The sequence below is a fragment of the Cryptotermes secundus genome, unplaced genomic scaffold (assembly GCF_002891405.2).
Source record: "Cryptotermes secundus unplaced genomic scaffold, Csec_1.0 scaffold737, whole genome shotgun sequence".
Classification (NCBI taxonomy): Eukaryota; Metazoa; Arthropoda; class Insecta; order Blattodea; family Kalotermitidae; genus Cryptotermes; species Cryptotermes secundus.
In genome coordinates, this window is record NW_019727105.1 from 519,431 (window position 1) to 544,957 (window position 25,527).

Sequence of the window (25,527 nt, forward strand, 5' to 3'; positions counted from 1 at the left end):
TACTGGGCGTTAAGTTGAACAATTGCAACGGGATGCTGAAATACAGAATGCAGATGTTTCATTGTACCCCTTGGTGTGCAAAAGAATGAGATCTTCATATTTTCTGACAGAATCTTCTGTGGAAGACGGCGATAATCAGTTAATAATTAATCGATTAAACTGATTACTCTTGACAGTCTTAGTTCTTTAATAGTTTATTAAACGACCTTCGACAGTTGTGTAAGTATTGCAGATGGTTTGGTCCCTTCACACATCTACGCGTGTGAACTTATCGAGAGAAGCTAAACTGGATGTTACCTTTAAGAAGTCTTGGAACTTGTATCCGTAACCTGTGTCCGTAGTTTACTCGAGCCTCCCCCCGGCTGTAAACGGCAGTTATTGGCAACAGACACGTTTCCGCTGGCTGCACAGAACACTGACATTCGTGTGTAATACGGTCTGTTGGATGTTATTAAAATTTGCATCCAGTATTGTATTGAAGCCACTGTGAGGTCTTGTGACACTTCGCGAAATTGAAATAATATGCTGCGATAACTGTGCTGGGTATAATCATCATAATGTAAGTTATTGCACAAATGATTAGAGCAAAATTATGAAATAATTAAGCATTAACTAGTGTTGTTCGCAGATATCAGTTTTCTCGAATGATACCATGTTTTGTTCAGACAGCCGAGCTATCAAACTTCCCTTTCAATTTGAATAACACGATTCAGGGCACGAAACATGCACTTATTACCCTATAACAGACATCTTGTTCCCCTATCAAAAATTATTTATCACGTTTGCACCAGGTCTTGTGCTGTAAAGCTGATGTTCTAAGGTCATATTTACTTTAGTGAGCACTTTTCGTGTTAATTAGATGATCCTGAGTCATGGTCGCGCGTTGCGAAGACCAGCCATCTTGAGAAGGGTTATTGTTGATTTTTCTCTGCCCCTTTTAAAATTCTGGGATAATTAATTCTATAGTAGCAGTACCCGAAGATTCATAAGCGGAAGCCCAGCCTTTGGGCACGATACTGGGCCAGTTTCACCCACGACTCATCGTCCAAGTGGAAGTTTCCCAGGTTTCTCCGCCAAAATAATGTGTATTCCTTTCCCCCACTGTTCTAGTTGCAGTACCCAAACCGTTGTAACCGCTTTGATCATGTGTGTCCTACTTAAATTACAAAGTTCTCATTACTTAATATAAAATATTTTTTATTTTCCAAACATTTGTAAGCTGTGTACGTTCTTGGAAAATACCTGAAAGAATTATGCTTTTTTCCTTACAACGTGTCACCGCTGGTTTCATATTTCCCCCAATAGTAAAGCAGAAGAAGAAGAAGTTCGGTTAATGTCCTCGGGAGCGTATACGGAAAGCCTTTAGTACCAGGCTTGTGTGCTAACCTCTAGACCGCTAGACAGTGCAATGCAAACATATCGTCTGAAGACAAGAGTGTAGTGAGCTCCCATCAGAGGTTCGCGTTTGTTGCGTTTTCAACGGTTAACTTCAGATTTTCGTGGGTACTGTGGAACACCCATGCTTGTGCTAATGACTGGCATGGATCGGCGGGAGGTTCAATTCCAGAGAGAGACAGTGTGCTGTATGCGGCCTGAATAAACTAGCAGGTGGTTCTCGGAAATTTTTATAGGCTCACTTCTCTTGAAATTCTTTAGTCAGTGTCGTAAAGCTAGCACGAACTTTAAATTTAGTTGTATAAATTTAAGGATCTCTTTATGCGCTTAGTTCGAACTACTGGTACGTTAACGTTGTCAGATGTAACCCTCGTGTCTTGCACTGTTGCCGTGTCGGTGATTGTTAATACACAAATGTGTTTCGTACCGAATTTATGTCTATCTCCATACTAAAGTTCACATTTCTCGCCGAACTTGTTAATTGTAGGTATCTTTATGATTTGCCTCTGTTCAACATTTCACATACCTAGCACGTAGTCCTTATTTATCGCTGAATGTAAGGCTTGCACGGCCGTCGCGTTGATGTTGTCTTGCATTGTTCAAAGAGCCCAAACAGGACTTGCACAATACGTTTAGACCGTTGAGTGACTATGTTTCTTCCACCTCGGAAGTTCGTACGACCGTCATGTCAGTAATATTGACGACAGGAAATAAAAAAAATAAGTTAGTCGAAGTAGCCTATAGTGCCATTGTGATCATACCAGATTTCACCAAGATTCGTCAGTCGATTCAAGAGTTGTTAGTGGTTATGGACACACGACATATTCACGGTGAAGTTGATTCTAAAGGCTGTCGTTCCTCGTAAAAAAGGAAAGTAAAGTAAAAACCACTTTACGAGTTCAAGGTACTTCCTTTCGTACTTCGTAAGTTGAGTGTTATTTCATACAAACGGCGTAAGGGTTATGCTTCACACAGAATCTGCGTCGAATCTCTTGCCCAGTCAACCTGATAAACAAAACAAAGCGCGTGATGAATGGGTTAAATCCGTGTGCCGAAGAGGTCTTAGACCTGTTTCATTTCCTTTTTCAGTCCCAATAGCGGAAGACAACAGGAAGAAAAGAGGTGTTCCTTCACTTGCTTGAAGTAAACAGTACAAAGAGAATTCAAGGTTCCGACAAAAACAGTTCCTTAGGTAGGGACGAAGCGACTGCTGGATGGCTTGGGGAACGTACCTCCACGACGATCATCATTCTCTCTCTCCAGTCACATCTTGGCATGCTACCTTCAGGTGCACTGTGTCTGCTTCGTGAACCTTACTTTTTTAGTTTCTGGGGGTGAGGTGACACTGAGTCCGCTTGGTACGTCAGCGACTATTTGACCTACTCTACCAGCCCCGGATGATAGATGATGATGATGATGAATGCGGAATAATGAGTGGAATGAGAATTGGCAGGGGAAACCGAAGTACTCGGAGAAGATTTGTCCTAATGTCGCTTTGTCCACCACAAATCCCACATGACCTGGGCTCGAACCCGGGCCGCCTCGATGGGAGTCGTGAATCGTACCTAAGATGGAGATACAGATCGACTGACTCCGGAGCTATTTAACGGCGTTGTACCGACTGTAGAGGTTACATAATGCCGAATGAGAAGTACATGATGGTTATTACTCGTAATAGTGAGCTGGGCAGAATTTGACAGGAGCTGGTCCGTAGTATCAGTAATTTAACGTTCAATAGTTTACCCTCAGAGTACGGTTATGGATTTCGTTTGGCTCTCAGAATAAACAGAGATTGTTTTGCTACAAATCGCTAACCATTTAATCTTTGTAATAGATGCGACTTAGGTGGGTGGACAATATTAAAATGGATCTTAGAGAGATAGGATTGGATGGTATGGATTGGATTGAACTGGCTCAGGATAGGGACTGGTGGAGGGCTCTTGTGAGCACGGTAATGAACCTGTGTTTCCATAAAATGCTGGGAAAGTCTTTAGAAGCTGCAGAATTGGCGGCTCCTCAAGAAGGGCTCAGCTCCATAAGTAAGTAAGTAATTAAGACAGAGATCCATTTAAATGAAATAAAATAAAGAACTTTTCGCTTCGCAGAGTAAAATTGTTCTTCAGAGACTGAAGAAAATCATCAATCGTCAGTCAGTCAGTAAGGCCCAAGCTTAGATGTAAACCGGGGACCTATGAAATACGAAGTAGGATTGCTAACCACTTCAAAACGAACAGATGAGGTACTGTCGAATTAGGCTGGAGGAGGTGAATTGGGGGGAATGAAAGGAAACGCGCATGACCTTCATCAAGGAAGTGTCAGCATTCGACTAGAGGGACTGGTTGGCGCCTTGGAAATTTGGTCAAGATAACTGACGTCTTGACCCTGATTCGAACCGGCTACTCTCGTAAAATCAGACTCTTCACCTCTGAACTAAATTTCCGTTGAAATGTGAAGAAAACAGCGAACTTTGCAGAACTGTGTCATAACTAAGTTCAGTTTGAGTACTTTGTTAAGGTGCATGTCAGGAGCAGACACTGAATTGAACATAAACAGAAAAACAAGTTAAATGTGGAAAGAGCACAAATAACACAGGTAAATAGGGCAAAGTTGTCCCTTTAACAGACCATGGAGGCCCATAGGGTCTTGAGACGTCGAGGCTCCCACATTTTGTAGACAGTCAGCTCACAGATGGCGGGTGAGGTCTGCCTCACGCGCTGGCCGCCCTTTACCCCCCCCCCGGAAGATTGCTCATATTCGTATGTGTTAGACGCTGAGTCGACCCCAAGTCCATAGTACGGCTTGAAGTGGCAGTTAATTGAAAATCCAGTGACCTCATCCGGAGGGCAAATACGAACAGAGTCACAGAAGAACAGTATCTAAGTGTGTAATATAATGCACCAACGAGCCTGGACACTGGAAAAGTAGAGAAATAAATCTTTATTTTGTTTAACGGTATGAACTAGAGAAATATCATCCTTGTAACTATTTAATTTGTTACGTTATTTAAGGAAGCTTTCAGTACATCAGGTTATATTGCATTGAATGAGACGATGATTAATGAGTAAGGACTTGTAAATCCTATGAATGCCGATCCAGTGGCCGCGCAGTCTAAGGCATGAACTGTCTTCCCTCGCTCGAACGCTGGGATCGGGTGGGGTCCTGGGTTCGAATCCCACTCAATACATAGATGTCTATCGTGTGCGTTTATTCTGTGTTTGTATTGTTCTGTATGTAGGTAGAGGCCTTGCAACGGGCTGATCCTCCTTCCAAGGAGTCCTACCGAATGTGTATAGAATCAAGCAAATGAAAAAAAAAACGGCTAAGGCTCAACAAAGGGCTCTAGAGCCATAATAATACAATGCTATGAATGAAATCAATCATCTAATTTCAGGTCCTGTCCTGGAAACACTTAGGAAATCGGTATAAAACCTTAGGATAGAAGGTATCAGGGCTGAGATATGAACCCGGTGTCTCCCTGATTCGAAGCAGGAGCGCTATCCACTCAACCTCGGGGTTGCTTATTGATTAAAGGAGGGAAGTAAACTACTATGAAGAAACACTCTGCGTGAAGCGCTGGCTGTCACCGCGGGTGATGGATGACATTCAGAGTTACTGATCTGACGCAACCGGCTCCGCCACTTTGTACTACGTGAATCAGTTTTCATCTGCCGACAAGTTCATTGCCTGCATGCCAAGCACTATTTCTACATGTTCAGTTGCTACGGTTTTGAAGAACATAGGCGAACAGCCCGCGGGCTATTTGGCGTTTGTGCAGTGTTTCCCAAAGCGTGTGTTCGCCAGAATGCGCTGTCATCCTATGATAATACGTTACATTGACATAGGGACAACTTTGCCTTCTTGTCACTTTTGTCTCGAACTAGACTTATTCAGATATTAGAAATAAGCCCTATGCCCTAAACGTTTATCCTGCTTCCCGTGTTTTACAAAATATTCATAGGTTTAGGTTGTCATTATCTCCCTGTATGTGTGGGTATTTCCCCTAACAAACGTTGAAATAATTAGCATATTTTTATCAGATTTTGTGCAATAAATTAAATATCCAACCGCCTACCAGTCCACTCAGGAGTGCCCCAAGGAAGCTTACTAAGTTCACTGCTATACACTCTCTACACCCATGATCTACCCCCCCAAAAAGATAATAGATACTTTTACAGATGACACTGCTATCTTCCCTACCCACGACAATCCAACCACAGCCTCCTCTCATCTACAGGATCATCTAATCCTCATAGAAGCATGGCTAAACAAATGGAAAATCAAGGTAAACGAATAAAAGTCCACAGAAACAACTTTCACCCTCCGAAAAGGCACTTGCCCCACAGTGCAAATACATCACATCAACATACAACCAAAAGAACAGGTCAAATACCTAGGATTAACCTTTGACAACAAACTAAACTGGAGACAACACATAATCAAGAAAAGAAAACAGATGGACCCCCCCCCAAAAAAAAAAAAGAAAACAAATAACTGAACTGGCTCATAGGAAGAAAATTCCACCTTTCCATTGAAAACAAGTTACTGATCTACAAAACAGCCATCAAGCCTATATGGACATTCGGCATAGAACTCTGGGGCTGGGCCAGCAAATCCAACATTGCCATTATACAGCGTGCCCAGTCCAAAATACTCCGAACCATCACGAACGCACCATGTATGTATCCAACCGCACCCTACATACAGATATAAAAATTCCTTACGTAACAAAAGTCATCTGAGAAAACAGCACCAAGTACTTCAACAAACTAGAAAATCACTCCAACCCACTCAGCCACTACTTCAACCTCAACAAAATCGAAGACTCAAAAGAATTTGGCCAACAGATTTAAGGAACTGAGGAAAGCACCACTGGATATTTATTCCGCTCACGCCATGAAGAGTGTACAGTTAGCTTTTATATTGTACACCAATCAGCTCATTGACTTTTTTTTCCTTGGTAGTACAGCCCCAGTGAGCCTCCATGAACTTCTCCGTTCACTTCGGTTTTTCTAGATCTTACACATTCGGTAGGACTCCTTGGGCGGGTGATCAGCTCGTCGGAAGGCCTCTACCTGTACACAAACACAGAAAAACGCAACACACATACACAAACTAAACATCCATGCCCTGAGTGGGATTCGAACTCACGATCCCTGTTTCCAAGCGAGCGAAGACAGTACATGCCTAAGACCGCTCAGCTACCGTGACCGGCCGTTGACTTATAGATTATACAGTCTGATTGTCAGTAAAGGAGAAAAATAAAAACAAATGTGCGAACGTATTTTACTGGAGGCATACATTCTTACTATCAGTAAATACAGCATGGAGGCAGTCTTACGTCTGAGGTTGTTTCGACTTTGACTTCGCATCATATAGGGTGCTGACAATTTGTTCAGTAAAGATGCTCGAAAATGCGCAGTTATTGTTATAGTTATTTTTCTGTGCATAAACAATACAAGGCCGGTCACGGTAGCCGAGCGGTCTAAGACGTGTACTGTCTTCGCTCGCTTGGAAACCGGGATCGTGGGTTCGAATCCCACTCAGGGCATGGATGTTTAGTTTGTGTGTTGCGTTTTTCTGTTTGTGTACAGGTAGAGGCCTTGCGACGAGCTGATTACCCGCCCAAGGAGTCCTACCGAATGTGTAAGATCTAGGAAAACCGAAGTGAACAGTGAAGTTCATGGTGGAAGGCCTAGGCCCACTGGGGCTGTAGTGCCAAGGAAAAAAAAACAAACAAAAATATAACAATACAAGAATATGGCTTCCGCCTGAAAATGTTATTAATTCGTTTTGGTAGCAATGGTTAATGAAATTTGGTGTGGGGAGAGATCTTAATCAAACCTATATTCACAGTATGGAACTTTCTTGTGTGGCAATTGCAAGTATTGGCAGGATCAGAAATGTTTATTCCTTATCTGACAAAATAAACGTTATTTCCATCCGAACTAGAGTGATTCATTCACAGAGTACATCACTAAGTATATTCACATGCTTTACAGACCTTGGAAAAAGTAGAATTGAAGGAGTATGTATACAGAGATAGAACGGTTTCAAGGAAAGAATATATCGTGAATTCTTCCTGTAACATCTTGTCTTTGCTCCGAAGCGTCAGTTACGTCAGGGTATCGTGGATATTCTATAGACATTTCGCTCCTCTGTTGCAGGTGAAATTTACGATAGCCTCCAGTAACGTGTGCCAGTTTTATCGTCGTTTGTAATGGCATTTGTTTCTCTAACGTAAGCCCTGGTAAAGGTAAAGCTGTCCCTGTGCTTAACTAATTAAGCACTACGACATGACGTATGGGAAGGTGTATAGATCCACGTTTTCTTAACCTCTACATTAGTTGGTGGTGAGTGGTCAGCTTCACGCTCCGGCCGCTTTATCCCTGGGAAAAATGTCCCTGGTACCCTTTGGATAGTAGGCTGGGTAACCCCAGAGCCGGTCTGGACGAAGTGGAGAAGAGAAAATTCTTGATCTTACCGGGCCTCGAGCTCCGACCACCCGGTCGTCCAGCCTGTAGCCAGTCGCTATACCGACTGAGCTATCCCGGCTCAGAATTACGTATAATACGTATAATAGAAAATGGGTTTATTTTAAATGGTTACTAACAATTCCGGTTTGTTGGACCACGAGCCCTCATGAGTAGATTAGACTCTGACAGTATTCACGTACGTCGAGGTCTAGTGGTTTGCATTGCTTCTTCGTTCTTGTCCAAGAGGCCGGCCATCTGGCCTGACGCGTTTCAAATCCACCCAGTTCCTGCAGGCAAATGCTGTGGCGTTACCTTGCCTAGACTGCGACCGCTTCTTTCAACAATCTTGTCAGTTGGGTTGACGGTTGATGAGGCTGAATGCTGTGATAATATTCCTGCCTCCAAATAGCCAAAACCGTACCTGTTTGTGACATCAACCTAGCCATTCATAATCATCATTCCATCCGAGTCGATGGTGTGGTAGTACCTGTGCAGTTAAATGTTTTTTTAATTGTTTTTGTTCGTTCAGTTAATGCCCATTCAAAACTTGCACCCTCGAAGTACCTAATGATAGTTACTTCACGGTCTTACTTCATTTCAACTCTGTAGCCAGTGCAGCTGAAATGCGTCATTAGATAGTAGAATAAAGGAAGCTAAGAATACAGACTAAGGAAGATCATAATAGATCCAGTAGTTCTCAAGATATGAACATTATTTCGGGGTATCTTTCTGTCTGTTACGTGTTGTGATGGATAGGCATGGTGTTCAGACACGTTCTGTCGTCAGTCCGTCCGTCGCATTCTTCTTCTAGTATCAAGAGAAGTTTTAGTGTTTACTGTAGCGTATTAGGACAGTGTTCGCCTGATGAAATGCGTGGCATGTACAGACAGTAATGCCTTAGAAACAGGACTACAACGGGGAACTGCATTTGTGCTCTTCGTTATGTGTTATTGAGGTGATCCAATGAGGGGGTTGTACCATTTGGAAGTGTTTAGAAAAGTGCAGTAGACCTGAGAGGGAAGAGAGAATTTAGGAAAATTAGACGTACATGGTTTGTGTAGAAATGGGCTGTGAACTTGTAGACTCCATTCGCTCTGCTAAAAACAAGCTCAAGTGGCAGACTCTTGTAAACGCTGTAATGGATCTGCGGATTCTAAAAAAGCGGGGAATATGTTGACAAGCTAAGCAGCTGTTAGCGTTTCAAGAGAGCTCCACGGAATTGGATATTTATGTACAAGTGAATCGCAACTCATATTTTCCGCGTTATGCTTTTTCCTGTTTTATTTGGAAATCCTGCAGGAATGACTGGTGTGCCTATCACTTTATTGGCAATCATGAGGGCCTATTTGTCTTTCTGGATGAGTATGTGGATAAGGAGCTATCTCTTCCTTCCAGTATACTGAGATACGATTGTTGTTATCCGTGTTCTACAGCTCCTGCTCCTGGGGGGCGCCAGCAGCCCCGTCCCCGCCGTACTCAACGCCGCGTCACTCACAACGAGAAGAGATACCATTCAGGTACATCTGCAGTAGCCCTCCCGCAGTTTGCTGTTGTACAGTAGAGACCCTCCCGCCGGAACATCTGGAAGCGACCGTCGTTTCGCTTTAATAAAAGAACTCCCTAAAGAAAGCAAGAACGTATCGAGGGGCCTCCGTTATCTCCGCGTGTTTCTGTTCCGTGTAGGTAATTCAACTCGGAGAGTGGAAAGTAATTAGTATCAAAGAATTGAGCCAAGTCATTGCAAGAAATATGAACCCTGATAAGGAATCTGGCTGAAAGGGAAACCGAGACTGCCAGCGAGGGGCATGCTCCATTGTTGGCTGACTCATTTAACTCCATAACGGTTTCAGTTTCATGACTCTGTTCGCAATGTTGTCCAGACTGTGAGAGGGTTAGTCGCAGAGTTCGCACATCTGTGGACAGGACAAAACGAACACTTAAGCCAAAGTAATTTTTGAAAATAGACATTTGACTCAAGTGCCTTAGTTGTTTGTTTCGGGAAGTTTTCAGATGTTCCGACCCGCGACATCATGTTTAGATGTCTGTGCAGCATGATTTATGTTGTCGTACTCGTAGTCAGGTTGTCTTTATCTGGTGTTCAGAATTCCGTATTATCACTTAATTTTTTGATATACTTAAGAATATGTTATTACTTTGAATCGGTATGATAATTTTTAGCTTGATTTTGTGTTTGTAATGATACTTGTTGGAAGTAACTGATGCACGTTTTCGCAAGTAATACTGTTTGTTAATATTTATCACGAGCTTCACTTCCTATCCCAAGAACTGTAATTGCTATTTGAGTAGTTTATGAGACCAGAAAATACATTAGCATTGCGTATACACTTTGTAACTCTGAAGTTATATTTACGAAGAGACTACAGAACATTGCACACAAAATGCTGTCTTTTTGATAGCGGTGCGTTATTATTATTATTATTATTACCTTGATATGGCACGTTTCACTCATCTTAAGATGCAGTAACAGGCCGTTCGAACGGGAATATAGACCCCGTGGCTAGGAACGGTAAACTGTCTAACGAGTAATGAACGGTGGAACAGAATGAAGGTGCACAGTTCTTGATTTCATTCAGTAAAGGGGACTGATAAAGTTTTATAGTTTTATTTCGAGATCTTAACGCTTCATTGTATCCGTATGATTATTAGTTGCTGTCACATCTCTGCATCCGATATCGCTAGCAGAAGATCCGTTTGTTTGTAATGAAGGTGGATTTAAATAGGCGACAGATCGTCTCCATTCAGGGAAAAAAACATAGATCCCTAGCCACTTCTTTTGCATTACGTTTTAACACTGAATTTACAGAAAAACTGTTGTTGGAACATTTCTGTATCTGCTGTTGTAACAACTTTGTGCATTCTATCCTTGTGGAAGATGGTGTTCTTATCCGTAGCTCACGGCGTCTCTAGAGGTTGCATGTTGCGTGTTTCTTGCTTGTTGCATATGCTTGTTTGTTTTCTTTGAGCACGTGCCTGCATGTTGGGATGCTTCTGGACCTTGCACACCCACGGATGCTTGGATCTTTCACCCCACCAGGGCCTTTATAACAGGTCGATGTGAGAGAGAGAAGGGGTTATCGATACGCTCTGGGACAGCGAACTTCCGCCTTTATTGATTAGTCTGAGGAACAGAATGGTACTACAAATCAATACACCCATAGTGCAAAATTGTTACTTTTGAGGTATGCTATTCTCTTTGCAGCTACGTTGCGGATAGTTTTATAAACACGTTGACGACATAGTTTTCTGCGTTGTATAAAGTATCCGTGTCGAATTGGAACAGTTAGATTAGGTTTCAGTTTCAACGTTATCTAAAAATACAATGAAAAGTACTTTGTGTTCTCATGTCACTCACCTGGAATACTGAATATGCCTCTTTAGCCCAGAACCAGCCATATTTGTTTTCAAGGGTACAAGAATATATTCTGCGTTTCTGCTTCAACAGTTAAATGCCTTGAACTTCTTCCCGTATGACTTTATAACGCATAATGCATTTCACCATTTGCAATGAGTAGATGTTATTTAATATTTAATTAACATGTTTGTTTTCGTTTTATTATGTTCGATATGGTCTAATAACATTGAATGATTTGGACTTATTTCTTCCAAAATAACACGCTGGAGAGAAGACTTTGTGCAAAATGGAAAAATTATTCAATGCAGATTTGCATATTCTTATTTCAGTAGAAATAAAAAATTCGTAATTGATTGAAATTGGTATATGTGAGTATATAACAGGCTACAAAATGTCTCAACCCTGTAAACGCTCTTGACAGTTCTTGTATATTCCCTGAATGAATTCGGCTCCCAGGTTTATCACTATCAGCGAAGAAAAGGACGGCCGGTCAGAACAGTAAGATGTATAATACATATTGCACAGTTCCATGCAAAATCAAATAAAAAGTCCGTTTTAATTGAACACTGAGAGGACCTGTGTGGGAAGTAGCTGACTTCTCGGGATAGCCCGTCCTTGCAGCTCAGGACGACTGGGAAGGATGTGGGAGGGCAGCATGTGACTGGAGTGGGAATGTCCGTCTGTGTGCTGTTGTGATGTAGTAGCACGCTTGTGTGTCTGTTCTTGCAGTTCGTAGTATCTCAGGACTTCCATCAACGGGGCCCCAAGGGGGGTCCTCCAGCCCCGGAACAAGGGCACGAAGGCGAGGGAATCGTCGCCTGACGCGCCATGAGAGTCGCTACCACTCAGGTAAGTGCAGACATGGGGCTTGCCTCCTGAGGAACACGATGTTTCATTGATTCTAAACACTTTTACAATGGCGCTTCAAATGATATTTTGTATTTTATTTATTAATATTTGTTTTGTTTTCTAGCCTGTTTACCCTATTTCATAAAGAGAGACTGGTTTGTTGTATCGTGTCTTTGTATTATTTAATTTGTAATGCTCTTATCAGAAAGTATTTGCGATTTTTAAGAACACATTGTCTTAACCAAGTCTGTGATAGCAGAACCTGAAGGTTCGACGTTACTGATACAAAAACCACGACTTGGCACTATCCTGAAAGACCTGAGAACCTATTTCTCTAATCCCCACCCTTATGTGATATTTTATACTTCCTTGTATCCCCAGTCTGGCTACATACGCAGCCCGTCGTAACCTTCTGTGTTTCGCTGCCCCATCAGCACTAGGTGATCTGAATAAACCAGAGTTCCTCTGAGCCCGAAGACATGTGATATTTCGTAAAACTGTCACATATGTTGGACATTGGCCGTCATCTCTTTGAGGACGAAGAAACACAGGTCCTTTGAAAGTGGCTGTTTCCAAAACATTATGTTTCTTTAACCAAAACGAAACGACTTGCAGTGCCGCCTATCTGTGCCAATACAAATAATGCATATACCCAGACTGGAGTACTCCTTTCGTATGTTGCTGAAATACGTGATTTTGAAGTTGACCACTGTAAAGTTGTTTCTGAGATGTGAAACATCGTGATTGTTTGAGATTATATTGTGCACTGGCAAAAGAAAGGAATGAATGGACGAATGTTTGACTGTTGTGCTGTATCAAATTTCCTTATACATAATTGCTCGAAATGTACTTTACCGAAGCATTTTAATCACAAGTAAAACTGGTCTGTAAACAGGGTTTATTTGGGAATGTGTAAATATTAAAAGGAATTCTCTGGGTTGAATAATAGGATAATAATATGGTAATCTTGAAACCTCTGCATTAATGCTTTCATTTTAATGAAACTGACGGAATGCTTGTTAATGGAAGCGAATGCAATTCGGCTTAAATAGCTGAAAGATAATTTAGGTCTTTATTTTGGATATGATTTACAGCTTGCAGCGTTAGTTGTACAGTGTATATACTTTCAGTGATGTTTATAAGAGGAAAATGTTGCAGAGGGACTGGACTGAACGTTGTGGTCATTCCAGTATCAGTCGTTTAGTTTTGTCTGAACGTAAACCACCTATAAGTGTAAAAGTAACAAGGTGATAAGAATTGTAGACATTGCCTTTTTCTGGTGTAATAGCACGCATAGTCTGCAAATATCCTTAACGTAATCCCCTATTTTTTTGTTGCTAGTGGGGTGGGACTAAGTCCCTTATACTGCGGCCACTTCTGGCCTATTGTTCCAGCCCCAGATGATAGGTGAGGGTGATTGTGGAGCAATTGGTGGAATGAAGATTGGCAGGGAAACCGAAGTACTCGGAGAAAACCTGCCCCATCGCCACTTTGTCCACCACAAATCCCACTTGACCAGACCCGGGATCGAACCCGGGCCGACGCAGTGGGAAGCCAGCGACTAACCGCTTGAGCTATGGCGCGGCCTAAATAAGGATAGAACCCTAGTGATGATCTGCAGGTGAATTAGCTAAATGCCTTAGCTGTACTTCCGTTATTGCAGTCAGTGTCTCTCTAGACAGCGCAGTCACGAAGAGAAGTTATACGAGAGGAGCGCTGAAATGACAGTGCCACCAAGCTTAACAAACAGGTTGGTGGAGGAAGGCATTTCCGAAGTATAGTAAACAGCCGGTTGCGGTATAGACCTGCAGAGTGATACCACGAAGACATACAGGCTCTCGTACTTCCGTGGCGTAAGGCCAGAAGGAGACTACGTTGAAAAATAGGTTTAGTTAGCCGGAGATTCAGGTAGCAGTGTGACATATTTGTAGTTATCGTCACATATGAGGTGTTAGTATGACTGATAGTGGGTTCTGGATTGGATGATTGGATTTATTGGCACTTATTTACAATTACAATCAATTATAATGCTACCGTTAATCTTCAGAATTCCCTATGACATGCTCCATTCTCGTCCTGATACTCGCTCAACTATTACTACAGTCCATTCGCGTAGACGAGAGAGTCCTCGTAAACAAATGCACGGGGTGTCTCCTTCGCTCTTTGAATGAAATCATGCAGCGATCACGTGATGCGTGTTTCGTTGCAGAGGCGTCCAATGTTCACTCTTCAGTTGAATGCAGGTTAACGTGCGTCCGAATGGAGTGAGTACACTGAGTAACTGCGCGCTTTGTCCACTCCTTGCTGTCAGCTGTGGCGACTCGGGGCTTGCTGTGTTTACGCTGACTGTCTCGTTTCCGCGAATGGACTATAGCTTCTGAATTCGCTTCATTTATAACCACTTTGCACAGATCCAACGAAAATCAGCCTGTATTGTTGATGAAGTTTCTTTACCTCGCTGTTGCTTAGCAGTGGACTCCCTATTGTTGTCACGTGCTGAAGCGAAAGTTGTGTACCACGCTCTTGCCCAGCAGTGATCATTTTACTCTATTGTTATAGAAACGGCAATTATTCTATTGTTGCCCGCGTTATGAATGGGTTTACCTAGCAGTGGTTTTTTTCTGGCCCCATCGCTGAAAGCTTTGAGCAAATCCGTCACGTTATAATAAAATAAATTGTGAATGATAAAAAATATTTGTTGCATTATTTTCTGGGTGACCTACCTATATTACACACCAATGAATCCACTCGGCTTATACGTAAGTCTACGCTAAGTGTATGATACGTTAACTGTAGCTATGAACAAGACCAGAAGATGGCGCAGCTGTTCCGAAAGATGTCGTCTTAGACATGAACCCACTCTGCTGGAGACCGAGTTGTGTTGACAGTGGATACAGTAATACACGTATTGTGTATAGTGATTCACGCAACAGAGTGCAACAAAATATGAGTGAAATAAGAACGAATTTGAAACTCTTCCTCTAGTTAGGGATTGTTCTTGGTATTTGGATTGTATGAAACTTGTTTTCATTCATTCGTTTCATTCACGTTTTTATAGTATAAAGTTCCATTCTTCATAATGATTTTAATATATAGATTGTCAGATTTTAAGGAAAAATAAAAACTGAGTCCCAGTGATTGAGGCTAGCTCTTTCTAACGGACCCAGCAGAATAGGGTTTTCCTTCACCTGAGGACGGAAACAGATCCAGTTTNGAATGATTTTAATATATAAGTTGTCAGATTTTAAGGAAAAATAAGAACTGAGTTAATTATTGTGATTAATTACAGTTTTGCCGACTAGCTTGTAAGTTTACTGAGACAAGACTGGAAAGAGTGTACTTTGTGATGCAGTTCACAACGTCCCAAATGGCGTTTCTTGCTGTCTATTATGCTTACTTGCGGCCGGTTTAACGGCAGTTCAGTAAAACACAAAATGTAGAAGATGAAACGAATAGCGCAGTCTAAACATGTCGACATACGCACGTTGTGACTTGTATAAACTTCTACTTTTTACAGCTTCACAGAACTGAAGCAGCGAATCTGAGAAGAGTTTACTTAACATAATGTCAGGATTTAGAGGTGTGACTATAGACGGGGCATGGATTGGATATTGGATTTATTGACCACTTATACACACCACTCGAAACCACACTTTACAGAACACTGACACACACAGACTAGTGTTCTCAGTTTGTTACAGTCTCCACTAACCGTTTCCTGGCAACAGATTTAACACAAGAACTATAACAGTCTCACTGAATTAGACGCCCCAAATATCACACATAAAGTCTTCTTTTCACAGCCGCACTCTCGCAACTAACTTTTTTCTTCCGTACAGAACTCCACTGAACAGCCAACCCTCAACTGACTGGGTCCCAGGCTAGTGGCCATTTCACACCAACCTCCTAGTCTCCTTTTCACAGGCTGCTTTCAACTGACCACTCAAAGTCAAAGTCACCTTGCGACTGACGACCAGTCAGTCAGTAAGTCTTGGTTTCGAGCCCCATGTGGGGCTCATGACCAGANGGTGACCATTTCACACCAACCTCCTAGCCTCCTTTTCACAGGCTGCTTTCAACTGACCACTGATAATTTGTCTTCAAGGTGATTCCTCGGCACGGACCACATCGGAAACACCGTTTTTCTATTGTTGCGTTCGTGTTCGATTCCGCGTGAACGCGTTTACGCAGCTGTGGCTCAGACTCGGATTGCATAACCTCGTTCTGTTGTTGCGTGTGTGTATGTTGAGGGCATTACCTAGCAACGGCCGCTGTTTGCAGAGTCACCGGTTAGCTTCTGATGTACCATTTCGCTGTATTCTAGTTTATTGTCCGGCGGCCGGCGCGTACGGCTGACAANGATTCCTCGGCACGGACCACATCGAAAACACCGTTTTTCTATTGTTGCGTGCGTGTTCGATTCCGCGTGAACGCGTTTACGCAGATGTGGCTCAGACTCGGATTGCATAACCTCGTTCTATTGTTGCGTGTGTGTATGTTGAGGGCATTACCTAGCAACGGCCGCTGTTTGCAGAGTCACCGGTTAGCTTCTGATGTACCATTTCGCTGTATTCTAGTTTATTGTCCGGCGGCCGGCGCGTACGGCTGACAATCTCACCGCCATCTATGAGCAGATTTTCTAGAAAATGTGTTAGCCTCAACGTCTCACGACCCTACGGGCCTCCACGGCCTGTTACAGGGATAGCCTAAAAGATATTAGCTGTCGCCGTAAGAGGCCGTGGAGACCCATAAGGTTGTGAGACTCCAAGGCTCCAACATTCTATAGGAAATCAGCACACAAATGGTGTTCAGGTTGTCAGCCCTACGCGCCGGCCGCCCTTGACTCCTTACACAACCGAAGATATTATCTTGAATGTGGCGTCGTGTACTTCTGTAGATTTTACCATTGTCACTAAGGTGCCTGCTGCTTCCGTCTTCAGGGTATATTCGAATCAAACGAACCCAGCTGCTACTGACGTCTCCTGTCCTCCCTTTCCAACGTTGTTTCATGCGGTATTGACCAAACTACACGGCGACACCGTGATCTTAAAATTCACCGTCATGCAAACTTCAGGCATCATGCCGAACCGACTTTAAATAAACCGAGACTCAGTCTGTTATATTCAATAATTTGGGACCCAAGAAGTGTGCGATGTTACGTCGTTCAAACCCCGCTTGGGACATTCGTGTCGTGTCTCTCGGTTATTTCGTGTGGTGTGTTGTCCTGTGTAGATAGAGGTCTTACTGTGGGTCGACCCCCCCCATGCAAGGTGTTCTACCAAATGCATAAGGATTCATAGTTTAGAATAAATGTTGAATCGGAACACCAGGGTTCCGAACCCGTGATAAATAAGAGGAAGAAGACTCGTTCTTGAGGAGCTATTAGTTGCACACCTACTCCAGGAATTCCCCTCTCTTACGAAACTCCGAAGTTTCGTTACAGTGTTTAAAGAGAAAGAAGAAGTATAAATTGTGCTGTAATCATCCGGCTTCGGGCCCAGCCTAAGATTTGAGGTAATTATGTGGACCTCATGCTACAAGGGCCGCTCACCAATGCTTTAGCTATTTATAAATAAACAAGCATTCATCATATTGCATGAGTCAGCTCATTGTTAACTCACAACAGAGCGCACCACAGCACTTGACTGCGCTCAATCACCTTTCCCTATGTACTGGAAGAATGCATCTTGCATACAGAATCTGATCCAAACTTGAAGACAACACTGAGTGGTGCATTTTTTTAAATAATGCACAGATGTCTTTATGCGTGGGATAAGGAACATATTGCTGCGAACCAAAGAAGTAAACTCTCTCTTCCATCTCTTTGTAGGAGGGGTTTTGTTTAGTTTCGTCAAGAGAGAGGTGGCGCAGCGAAGAAACAATAAAGGCAGATAGCTGCCGGGGTTTTCTTTCAGTCTGTTTCACAAAAGTTTTGGCGGCTGAGGGGGCATACGGCATGCAACAAAGGAAATCAATTTCGTGGCAGCCACAGACAAACAGGCGCACCTGTATCATGCCCCGGAGAGATTCCGACTTCGACTGTACAGGATGTCACCAGTTGTTCCTGCTCTACGACTTTTGGACTACAGACTGGATTGCGAGACATGAAGGTGTGGACCGGATTGGACTGATTCAGGAAAGGGTCCAGTTCGAGGATCGTATTTACTTCTTTATTTACGGTTTGTTAGGCCAAGATGCATATAACTCGTAGGCTGTATAGCTTGGGGTGACAGGATGCGGAAAGAAGCGGCCGCCTCTTGAGTTAAGGTATCCTTACATCACGCCAAACTCTCAATCATAATAGCCGGTCTCCGTACAGGTATTTGAACCCATGTACTCTTGAATAGAAAGTAGGATTATTACACATTCGAGCGCGGCTTTCGGTCAGTACTCCAGCTTTTTATTCTAGGAATCCCGGGTTCAAATATGTGGCCCGAGTCTGGATATTCTGACTGTTTTTGGTTTACCCCAGCCCCTCCAGGCGTATGCCGGGATGGTTCCGCAAAGTACCCCATGGCGCCAGGATCATGACCATTGGAGTTGCATGAAAGTACATAATCTCATTGCCAGATGAGTAAGTACCTACCCAGCCGTAGTAGCATTTGTAATTCATTGGTGTGTTGGTCCTAAATTGTTATCATTCTTACATATTTGTATGTTTTCTGATAACTTTTCTATATTTACGGTTAATTATGCAGGCCAAAGAGCTCTGCTTTCTGAGGTATAAGGCCGTGTAATCAGTTGAAAGTCAACCGACGTTTCTGCTGATTATGTTGCTTCCGTCTTCAGTGTTGAACAGTAAGTCAAGCAAGAAGCCAACATGAAGTAGGCAGCAAACACGAAGATGGTGGTGATACGTTCCTATGAAACGTCGGTTAACTATCAACGGGCTACACGACGTTATATCCCAGAAGGTGGAACTCTTCATAACAGCCGTTCTGAACCACTAAACAGATTAAAGGAAAGAATAGCCAGAAATTCAAATCAGTAAATGCAGGGAAGGGGAAACAAGACAGTTGCGCCATTTATGATATAAACGCAAGACGGTGGTGAATTTAGAAGTGCGTGTAAGAGCGGCCGTAGCATGTTGCATAATAAGATCCCGGAAATTTCCTTGTGAGCTGTATGAAACCACAGGAAACCTGCAATGATTAGAAGGGTTTTAAAACGGCTACTTTCTGGATAACGAGCCATTATTATGAAGCGTATTACTTATCAATAATTGTTTTCTGCAAAATATGTGAATTTTAGTTTGTTTCTACCAGAATAATTTTTGTTTGCTGGTTTCATAAATTGTCAAAGGATATGCATGAAGCCTGAAATTAATTTGTGTTGAATGAACAATGAGTGAATAAGATCTAAAAGTTTGTGATGATGGTAAATTGTTACAATTAATTTGTTGTTGGACATTATCCATCATCTTGTCTGTTCTTAAAAAACCGTCATGTTTCTTTTAAAAAGTTTCGGGGACTGGATTCTGTCCCCGTCCTCAGGTAAAAGCTACTCAGTTGGGTCCAGTAGACAGAGCTAGCCCCTACCTCCTGAGATAGTTAGCTCTGTCTATTGGACCCAACTGAGTAGATTTTACTTGAGGACGGGGACCGAATCCAGTCCCCGAAACTTTTTAAAAGAAACATGACGGTTTTTTAAGAACAGACAAGATGATGGATAATGTCCAACAGCAAATTAATTGGAAGAATGTGCGGCCTGTCACAGATGATTGCTGGGGCGACGCAGAAGTAAATAGGAAAGGGCCAACATATTGTCAGGTGTAGGGGGTGTGTACGTGACTTACTGACGGGTTTTGGTTTGGATGATTGGATTTATTGACACCTTATACACACCACTCGAGACTACAGGCAGTTACAGCGCTATTGCTGATCTACACACTTTACAGTTCAGCGTTACACACGAACTAGGGTTCTCAGTCTTCACTAGTCGTATCCTGGCAGCGGATTTATAACAGTCTCACTGTAGCTTCAAATCACACATGAAGGCTTCTTTTCACAGCCGAATTGCTTTCTTGCCATTATTCTGCAGCTGCCAACTCAGTTCAATTCCTCTGCACCAAAGCTCATATCCTGACAGTCTAGCGGCTCGAAACTCGACTATCTTTTCTTTATAACCACTTTGCATGGACCACGTAGAAAACACTGCCTCTCATGTTGGGAAGGCGTGTTTACAGCGCCGTTGCGTAGCAACTGAAGTTACTCGATTGTTACTTGCCTATTCGTTGCCGCGGGAATGTGTTTATTGAGTCGTTGCCTAGCAATGAACGTATATTTTGACTTCACTACTCCGGATTTCGGTCATGTCACAGTATCATTAGGCCTTCCCTACCATATTACTCAAACGGATTGTTCTCACATACGAAACAGTGGTCTGTATCCTGTGCCCCCGGAGCTGTTACCTCTTCAGTATATTTTCTCTCTTCGCTCTGTCCACCCAATACAAATTCAGGTAGCATATTAATTTGAACAGGAATTTCTGTCTAGACCAGCTGCAACAAACGGCTGTGAAATAATTTTCTCTTGTATTTCGAATATCCTGTGTGTGAAAACAAATTTTTATTGCAGTGCAAGTTTAGTGTATCATTCCATTGCCTAGATGGTTTAATTTTGTTCGAAATGGAAGATTTCGATATAATAATTGACAGTCACGGATCCATAATGTCCCATTGGCGATGTTCGAAGTGAACTGTCGTCGCTAATCAAATTATTTTTGCTGTTTGTACTGTTTGACAGTCGAGGCTGTGCAATTTTGCAAAGACCTAACTAGCTAACTCCATGCAACTAAACCCTTCTTGGGAAGCCCAACGTTTTATGCAACCCGAAGGTTAATTGCCTTGTTAATTATCTAAAGAATCCGTCTAAGTCCGAGGCCCTATATAACATTTCGTAACAAAGTAATTTTACGTTGACTAATTTTTACATCTACGCCCAACCCCAAGCTGGAGGACCACGACTTGTCGGCTGCCCGCGACGCCTAGCATAATAAACTGATGATCTGGTGTCTAGGTGGAGCCGTTTATTGGAGTGAAGTCAAAAAATTTCTAGCTGCTGTGGACTGTTAAGTCCTTTCGATTTATTCAGTTATTATGTGACGACTTAGAGAGCATGTTTCCGAAGAGAAGTTGATGGAGTAACATGCATTGGTTCACGTTGCAGGCCCCAAGACAGCTGCTTTCAATAAGATCTGTAAGTTTGTGACGATGGTATATTAATACAGTTACTGACTCTGGGGACATTGTGCATCCTCCCGGTTATTGAGTGCTGATTTTAATTTGGAAATGACAGTGTAATGCGGCCGGTAGCGAGATGTTCTGTTCTGACACGAAACTGTGAAGGAAGTGTGGCCATATGCGTGAAGAGTACTGCGATTTAAGATTCATGGCTGTCGAAAAGTCGAGATGGGTTCAGTTCAGACATTCATTGATTTATTGAAATACACTCTCAGGATAGTCCATTCTTCTGAGAATTTATGTGACATTTCAGGTATCAAATGCTCATTTTGAATTTACCTTAACAAACTTAATTATATACAAATCCAGAAATAGATTAGAGGTTAATGACTTGGACAGGTTTAAACAAGTCAGGTCTTCCGTTTCATAGACCTGATTGTGCAGTCGTTCTGCAGCCTTTACACATGCAGGATTTGAGGTTCTCACAGCGTTGGTTATGAAGATTACTATCTTTTGGGATGTAAGGCCGTGTAGTCGGTTGAAAGTCAACTGACGTTTTGGAAGAACACATCGCCTACATCTTCTCAGGGTCGAAGAATAAGGCGAACAAGCTTGCTACTTGCCTTCTCATTGATTCCTTTTTCAGCATTTACTTTGGCCATGTAGATGGGGGCGATATGTTCCTCCGAAACGTTGGTTGACTCAACGGACTGCACGGTGTTATGTCCCAGAAGATAGTCCTGTCCTCTTCAGCACTTAAGTTATCCTAACTTTAATATATGGAATCGCTGCATTACTTATGGTCTGACAGAAGAATGCGAATATATGTTGCATGGTAAACAAACGCGCTTCAAAAAGAAACCCCACATTACTTCTGTCCACTGAATGCTCTGGGTTCAAACAGACGGTTCACAGGTTTACAGGGAGCGTTGGGCTTTACTGTTTCTTCTCGTATCTATGAAGGTTGTAGACCTTAATGTGTATGTCTATACCACAGACATATTTAAGAAAAATTGTAAAAAAGTGTAATTTGATCATGTAAAGTAGTGGCTGTATTGCAGCTTTACAGAACAAAATTCTTCACGCAACTTGCAACCAAATTAAAAATGTAATAGAAAACGGTTCAGAACCTCGGAGATGAGACCACGCTGACCGAAATGACGTCCCTGTTATGCGTAAGGAATGCTTTACAATCGAGTCACGGTTTTCATAGCAAATAATCCAAAAACATAATCTTCTGCGTTTCCCGATAGTGAAAGTTTCTTTACATGTCAAGCCATAATGTATGTCAAGATTGTGAAGGAATATTGATGAGATACTGAAGGCGAAGTGACGGCTTTGCTTCTGGTATGAGGCACATCGCAATGAATACAGGAAAATGGGTTTAGCATGAAACTTTGCCGTGCCTTTTAAAGTTCCTATACACAGCTGTTTAGCTGTGAGAGTTGTTAAAAACCAATTTATGAGTGTTGGAGATGCTTTGAAGAGCTTAGCGGGCTTTTCTGGGAAGCCTGAAACCATCAACAGGCAAGGAGAGACTTGTCTCGAAGTTAGTGAGGGGGAAACACCCCCCGAAGTCTGCATCACTTTCTTTTGCTGAAGAATAAACGAACGAGCCTAATATGATTATAATTGACTTACTTAGTTCAGCGGGATTCAGGATAGTTCAGTCAGTTTAGATAATAGGCTTCAAGCTGGACGAACAGCGTTCGAGTCCAGGCAGGAACAGGGATTTTTCTTTTCGCCATCGCGTCTTTGGCCTACTTAACCTCCTGTGTAATGGGTTATAAGAGCCCTTTCCCCGAGAGTGAAGCCGCCGGAGCGTCATGTTGACTGCTCCCCCATAAGTGTCCATAGAGTGGTGCACAGTTAAGTACAAGGTTAACTTTACCTAAATTTTATATTTTACTTATTTATTTCGTTGATTCTAAATTTCGCTTAGTGGGGGGTGGAGTCCAGCTGGGTCCACTCGGCACGGCGGCCACTTATTGGCCTATTGTACCTGCCCCGGGTGATTATGATGAAGGAGAATTTTGTGGAATGAAGGTTGGTAGGGGAAACCGAAGTACTCGGAGAAAATCCGCCTCAGTGCCGCTTTGTCCACCATAAATCCCACATGACGAGACCCGGGATCGAACCCGGGCCGCCGCGGTGGGAAGCCAGCGACTAACCGCTTGAGCTATGGCGCTGCCTGATTCTAAATTTTCTTTGTGCCTCGACCACATATAAAGCAGAATAATAAATTACACGTACACGGCACATGTCTTAATCTGTGTTTCGGGATATGACGCAAGATTATCAGCTGTGACTGACATCGGAACAGTCTCATATTAACCAAGAATGCGAGTCCCTAAGCTGGATTTCATACAAACTGTTTGTAACAACTGGGGACCGGATTTTATTGCAAATGCATGTTTCTTTCTTGCAACCAAAATGTACCCCCATTTGGATATATGTTTGAATTATTTCATTTCTTAAATTTTATACATGGTTTGATGGTGCATCTAAATTCATGTAGTTACTATAGGATTCTGACGATGGTGTATAACACATAGAGATATTGGGTTTTCGGACTTTATCCATCGTCCTGGTTTTTTAAGATAACTAAGAGAAACACGACGTTTCGGAAACTGGGTCTGTTTCCGTCCTCAGGTGAAGGAAAAACACCTATTCTGTTGGGTCCCTTAGAAAGAGCTAACCTCAATCACTGGTCCCTCACCTGAGGACGGAAACAGATCCCGTTTCCGAAGCGTCGTGTTTTTCTTAGTTATCTTAAAAAAAACCAGGCCGATGGATAAAGTCAGAAAACCCAATATCTCTCTATCTAAATTTATATTTTGCCTGTTTTATGCATAAGCATAATATTTCAAGCATCATCATGTGCATACAGTTTTTCTTTTCCGTATTAGGATATGCCATATATTTGACTCGCAACATTTCTTCATACGAATAGCAAGCCGAGTCTGGATTCATGTATCTGCAATACCCAGGACGGGACTTCCCCGATCCCTCTACTCATAACTTGCCTCGTCCGCGTACTATCAAAGTGGCTGCGAAGGGATTAGTCGGAAGCGTGTCCACATATAGCTGCTAGCAACGTAATACTGTTCAACTGTTAATGGACTTCATTTATTTCGGAAGCCTCCATGAGGTTCGCTACGCTTCTTCATTTGGAGCTGGAGGTCGTTCATACAGGGTGATTCGCGAAGTTTTACCCCGGCTTATGGTACATATTCCTGGGGTTATTTCCTGCAAAATTTCCTTATAAACTTTTGGTCGATTTTCAGTAGTAACGGAGTTACAATAGATTTTCGAAACGCATCAATGTGAATGCAGCGCTATGCTCCCCCCCTGGGCGACCTTGCGTTCCAGTCAGCTGTGTCAGCAGATAAGCTGACCGGCTTGAATGTTGCGCGATCCTAGGCAAAGCGATCCAGTAGTGAAGAGGACGTTGGGTTTGTGACTGTGTGAAGTTAAGATGCCGTACACATTTTACACTGAGGAATACGCCGATATGGTGTTTGTTTTGGGTGTATGTGATGTAAATGCGAGAGCCGCTGCTGCCGAATATAACCGGCGTTATCCTAATCGCAGGATTCCGAATCCTAAATCGATTAGCAGTACATTCAGCACGTTAAGACAAACTGGTTCTCTCTCCAGCGTTCGTATACAATACGAACGAAATCCTCAACATGAATTGTGCGAAGAAGAAACCATTCTCGATGCTGTAGAGCGCAGTCCGCGTACCAGTACCAGACGTCTAGCTCGGCGGCTCGGTGTTTCTCAGTCCATGGCGTGGAGGACGGGCTGCCTCCTTATCATTTACAGCAAGTACAACACCAAAATCAGGAGACCGTGCTCTTCGTCTGCAGTTCTGCAATTGGTTAAATGGAAATCGGCAGTTGTACCGCTTGAAAATGTTCTGCGCTGAGGCACAGTTTACACGGGACGGGGTCAACAACAGTCACAACTTACATGTTTGGGCAGACAATAATCGCCGTGCCACGATAGAATCGAATTTTCAACACCGATTCGGTGTCAATGTCTGGTGTGCTGTTGTGTATGATCAGCTAATCGGGCCGTTCATTTTATTGCATTTGGGGCTGGATGAAGGACATTGTGTACCAGGTAAAGGTACAAACACGTGAAGCGTTGCTCGAACGTATTCTGGACGCGGCGATGACAATAAGGAACAAACGTGTGGAACTGCGAAATGCCACGAGCGCGGTTCATACGCTTGCGACACGTTGTGTTTA

At 42.8% G+C, this 25,527-nt stretch overlaps 1 protein-coding gene across 8 annotated transcripts in view; it reads left to right on the forward strand.

Moving 5' to 3' along the window:
* The window catches only part of LOC111864481 (disco-interacting protein 2), a 624,392-nt gene that overhangs the window by 501,778 nt on the left and 97,087 nt on the right, over nt 1-25,527 (forward strand). For 5 of the 8 annotated variants that reach the window (XM_033751450.1, XM_023851750.2, XM_033751448.1 and 2 more), the window contains one exon: nt 11,971-12,090. The exons of 2 other annotated variants lie outside the window; for them this stretch is intronic. In XM_033751450.1, the coding sequence (XP_033607341.1) occupies nt 11,971-12,090 (120 nt within the window). Of the gene's footprint in view, nt 1-9,301; nt 9,386-11,970; nt 12,091-25,527 lie in introns of all 8 variants that reach the window. One more of the 8 variants, XM_023851752.2, reaches the window with a different exon arrangement.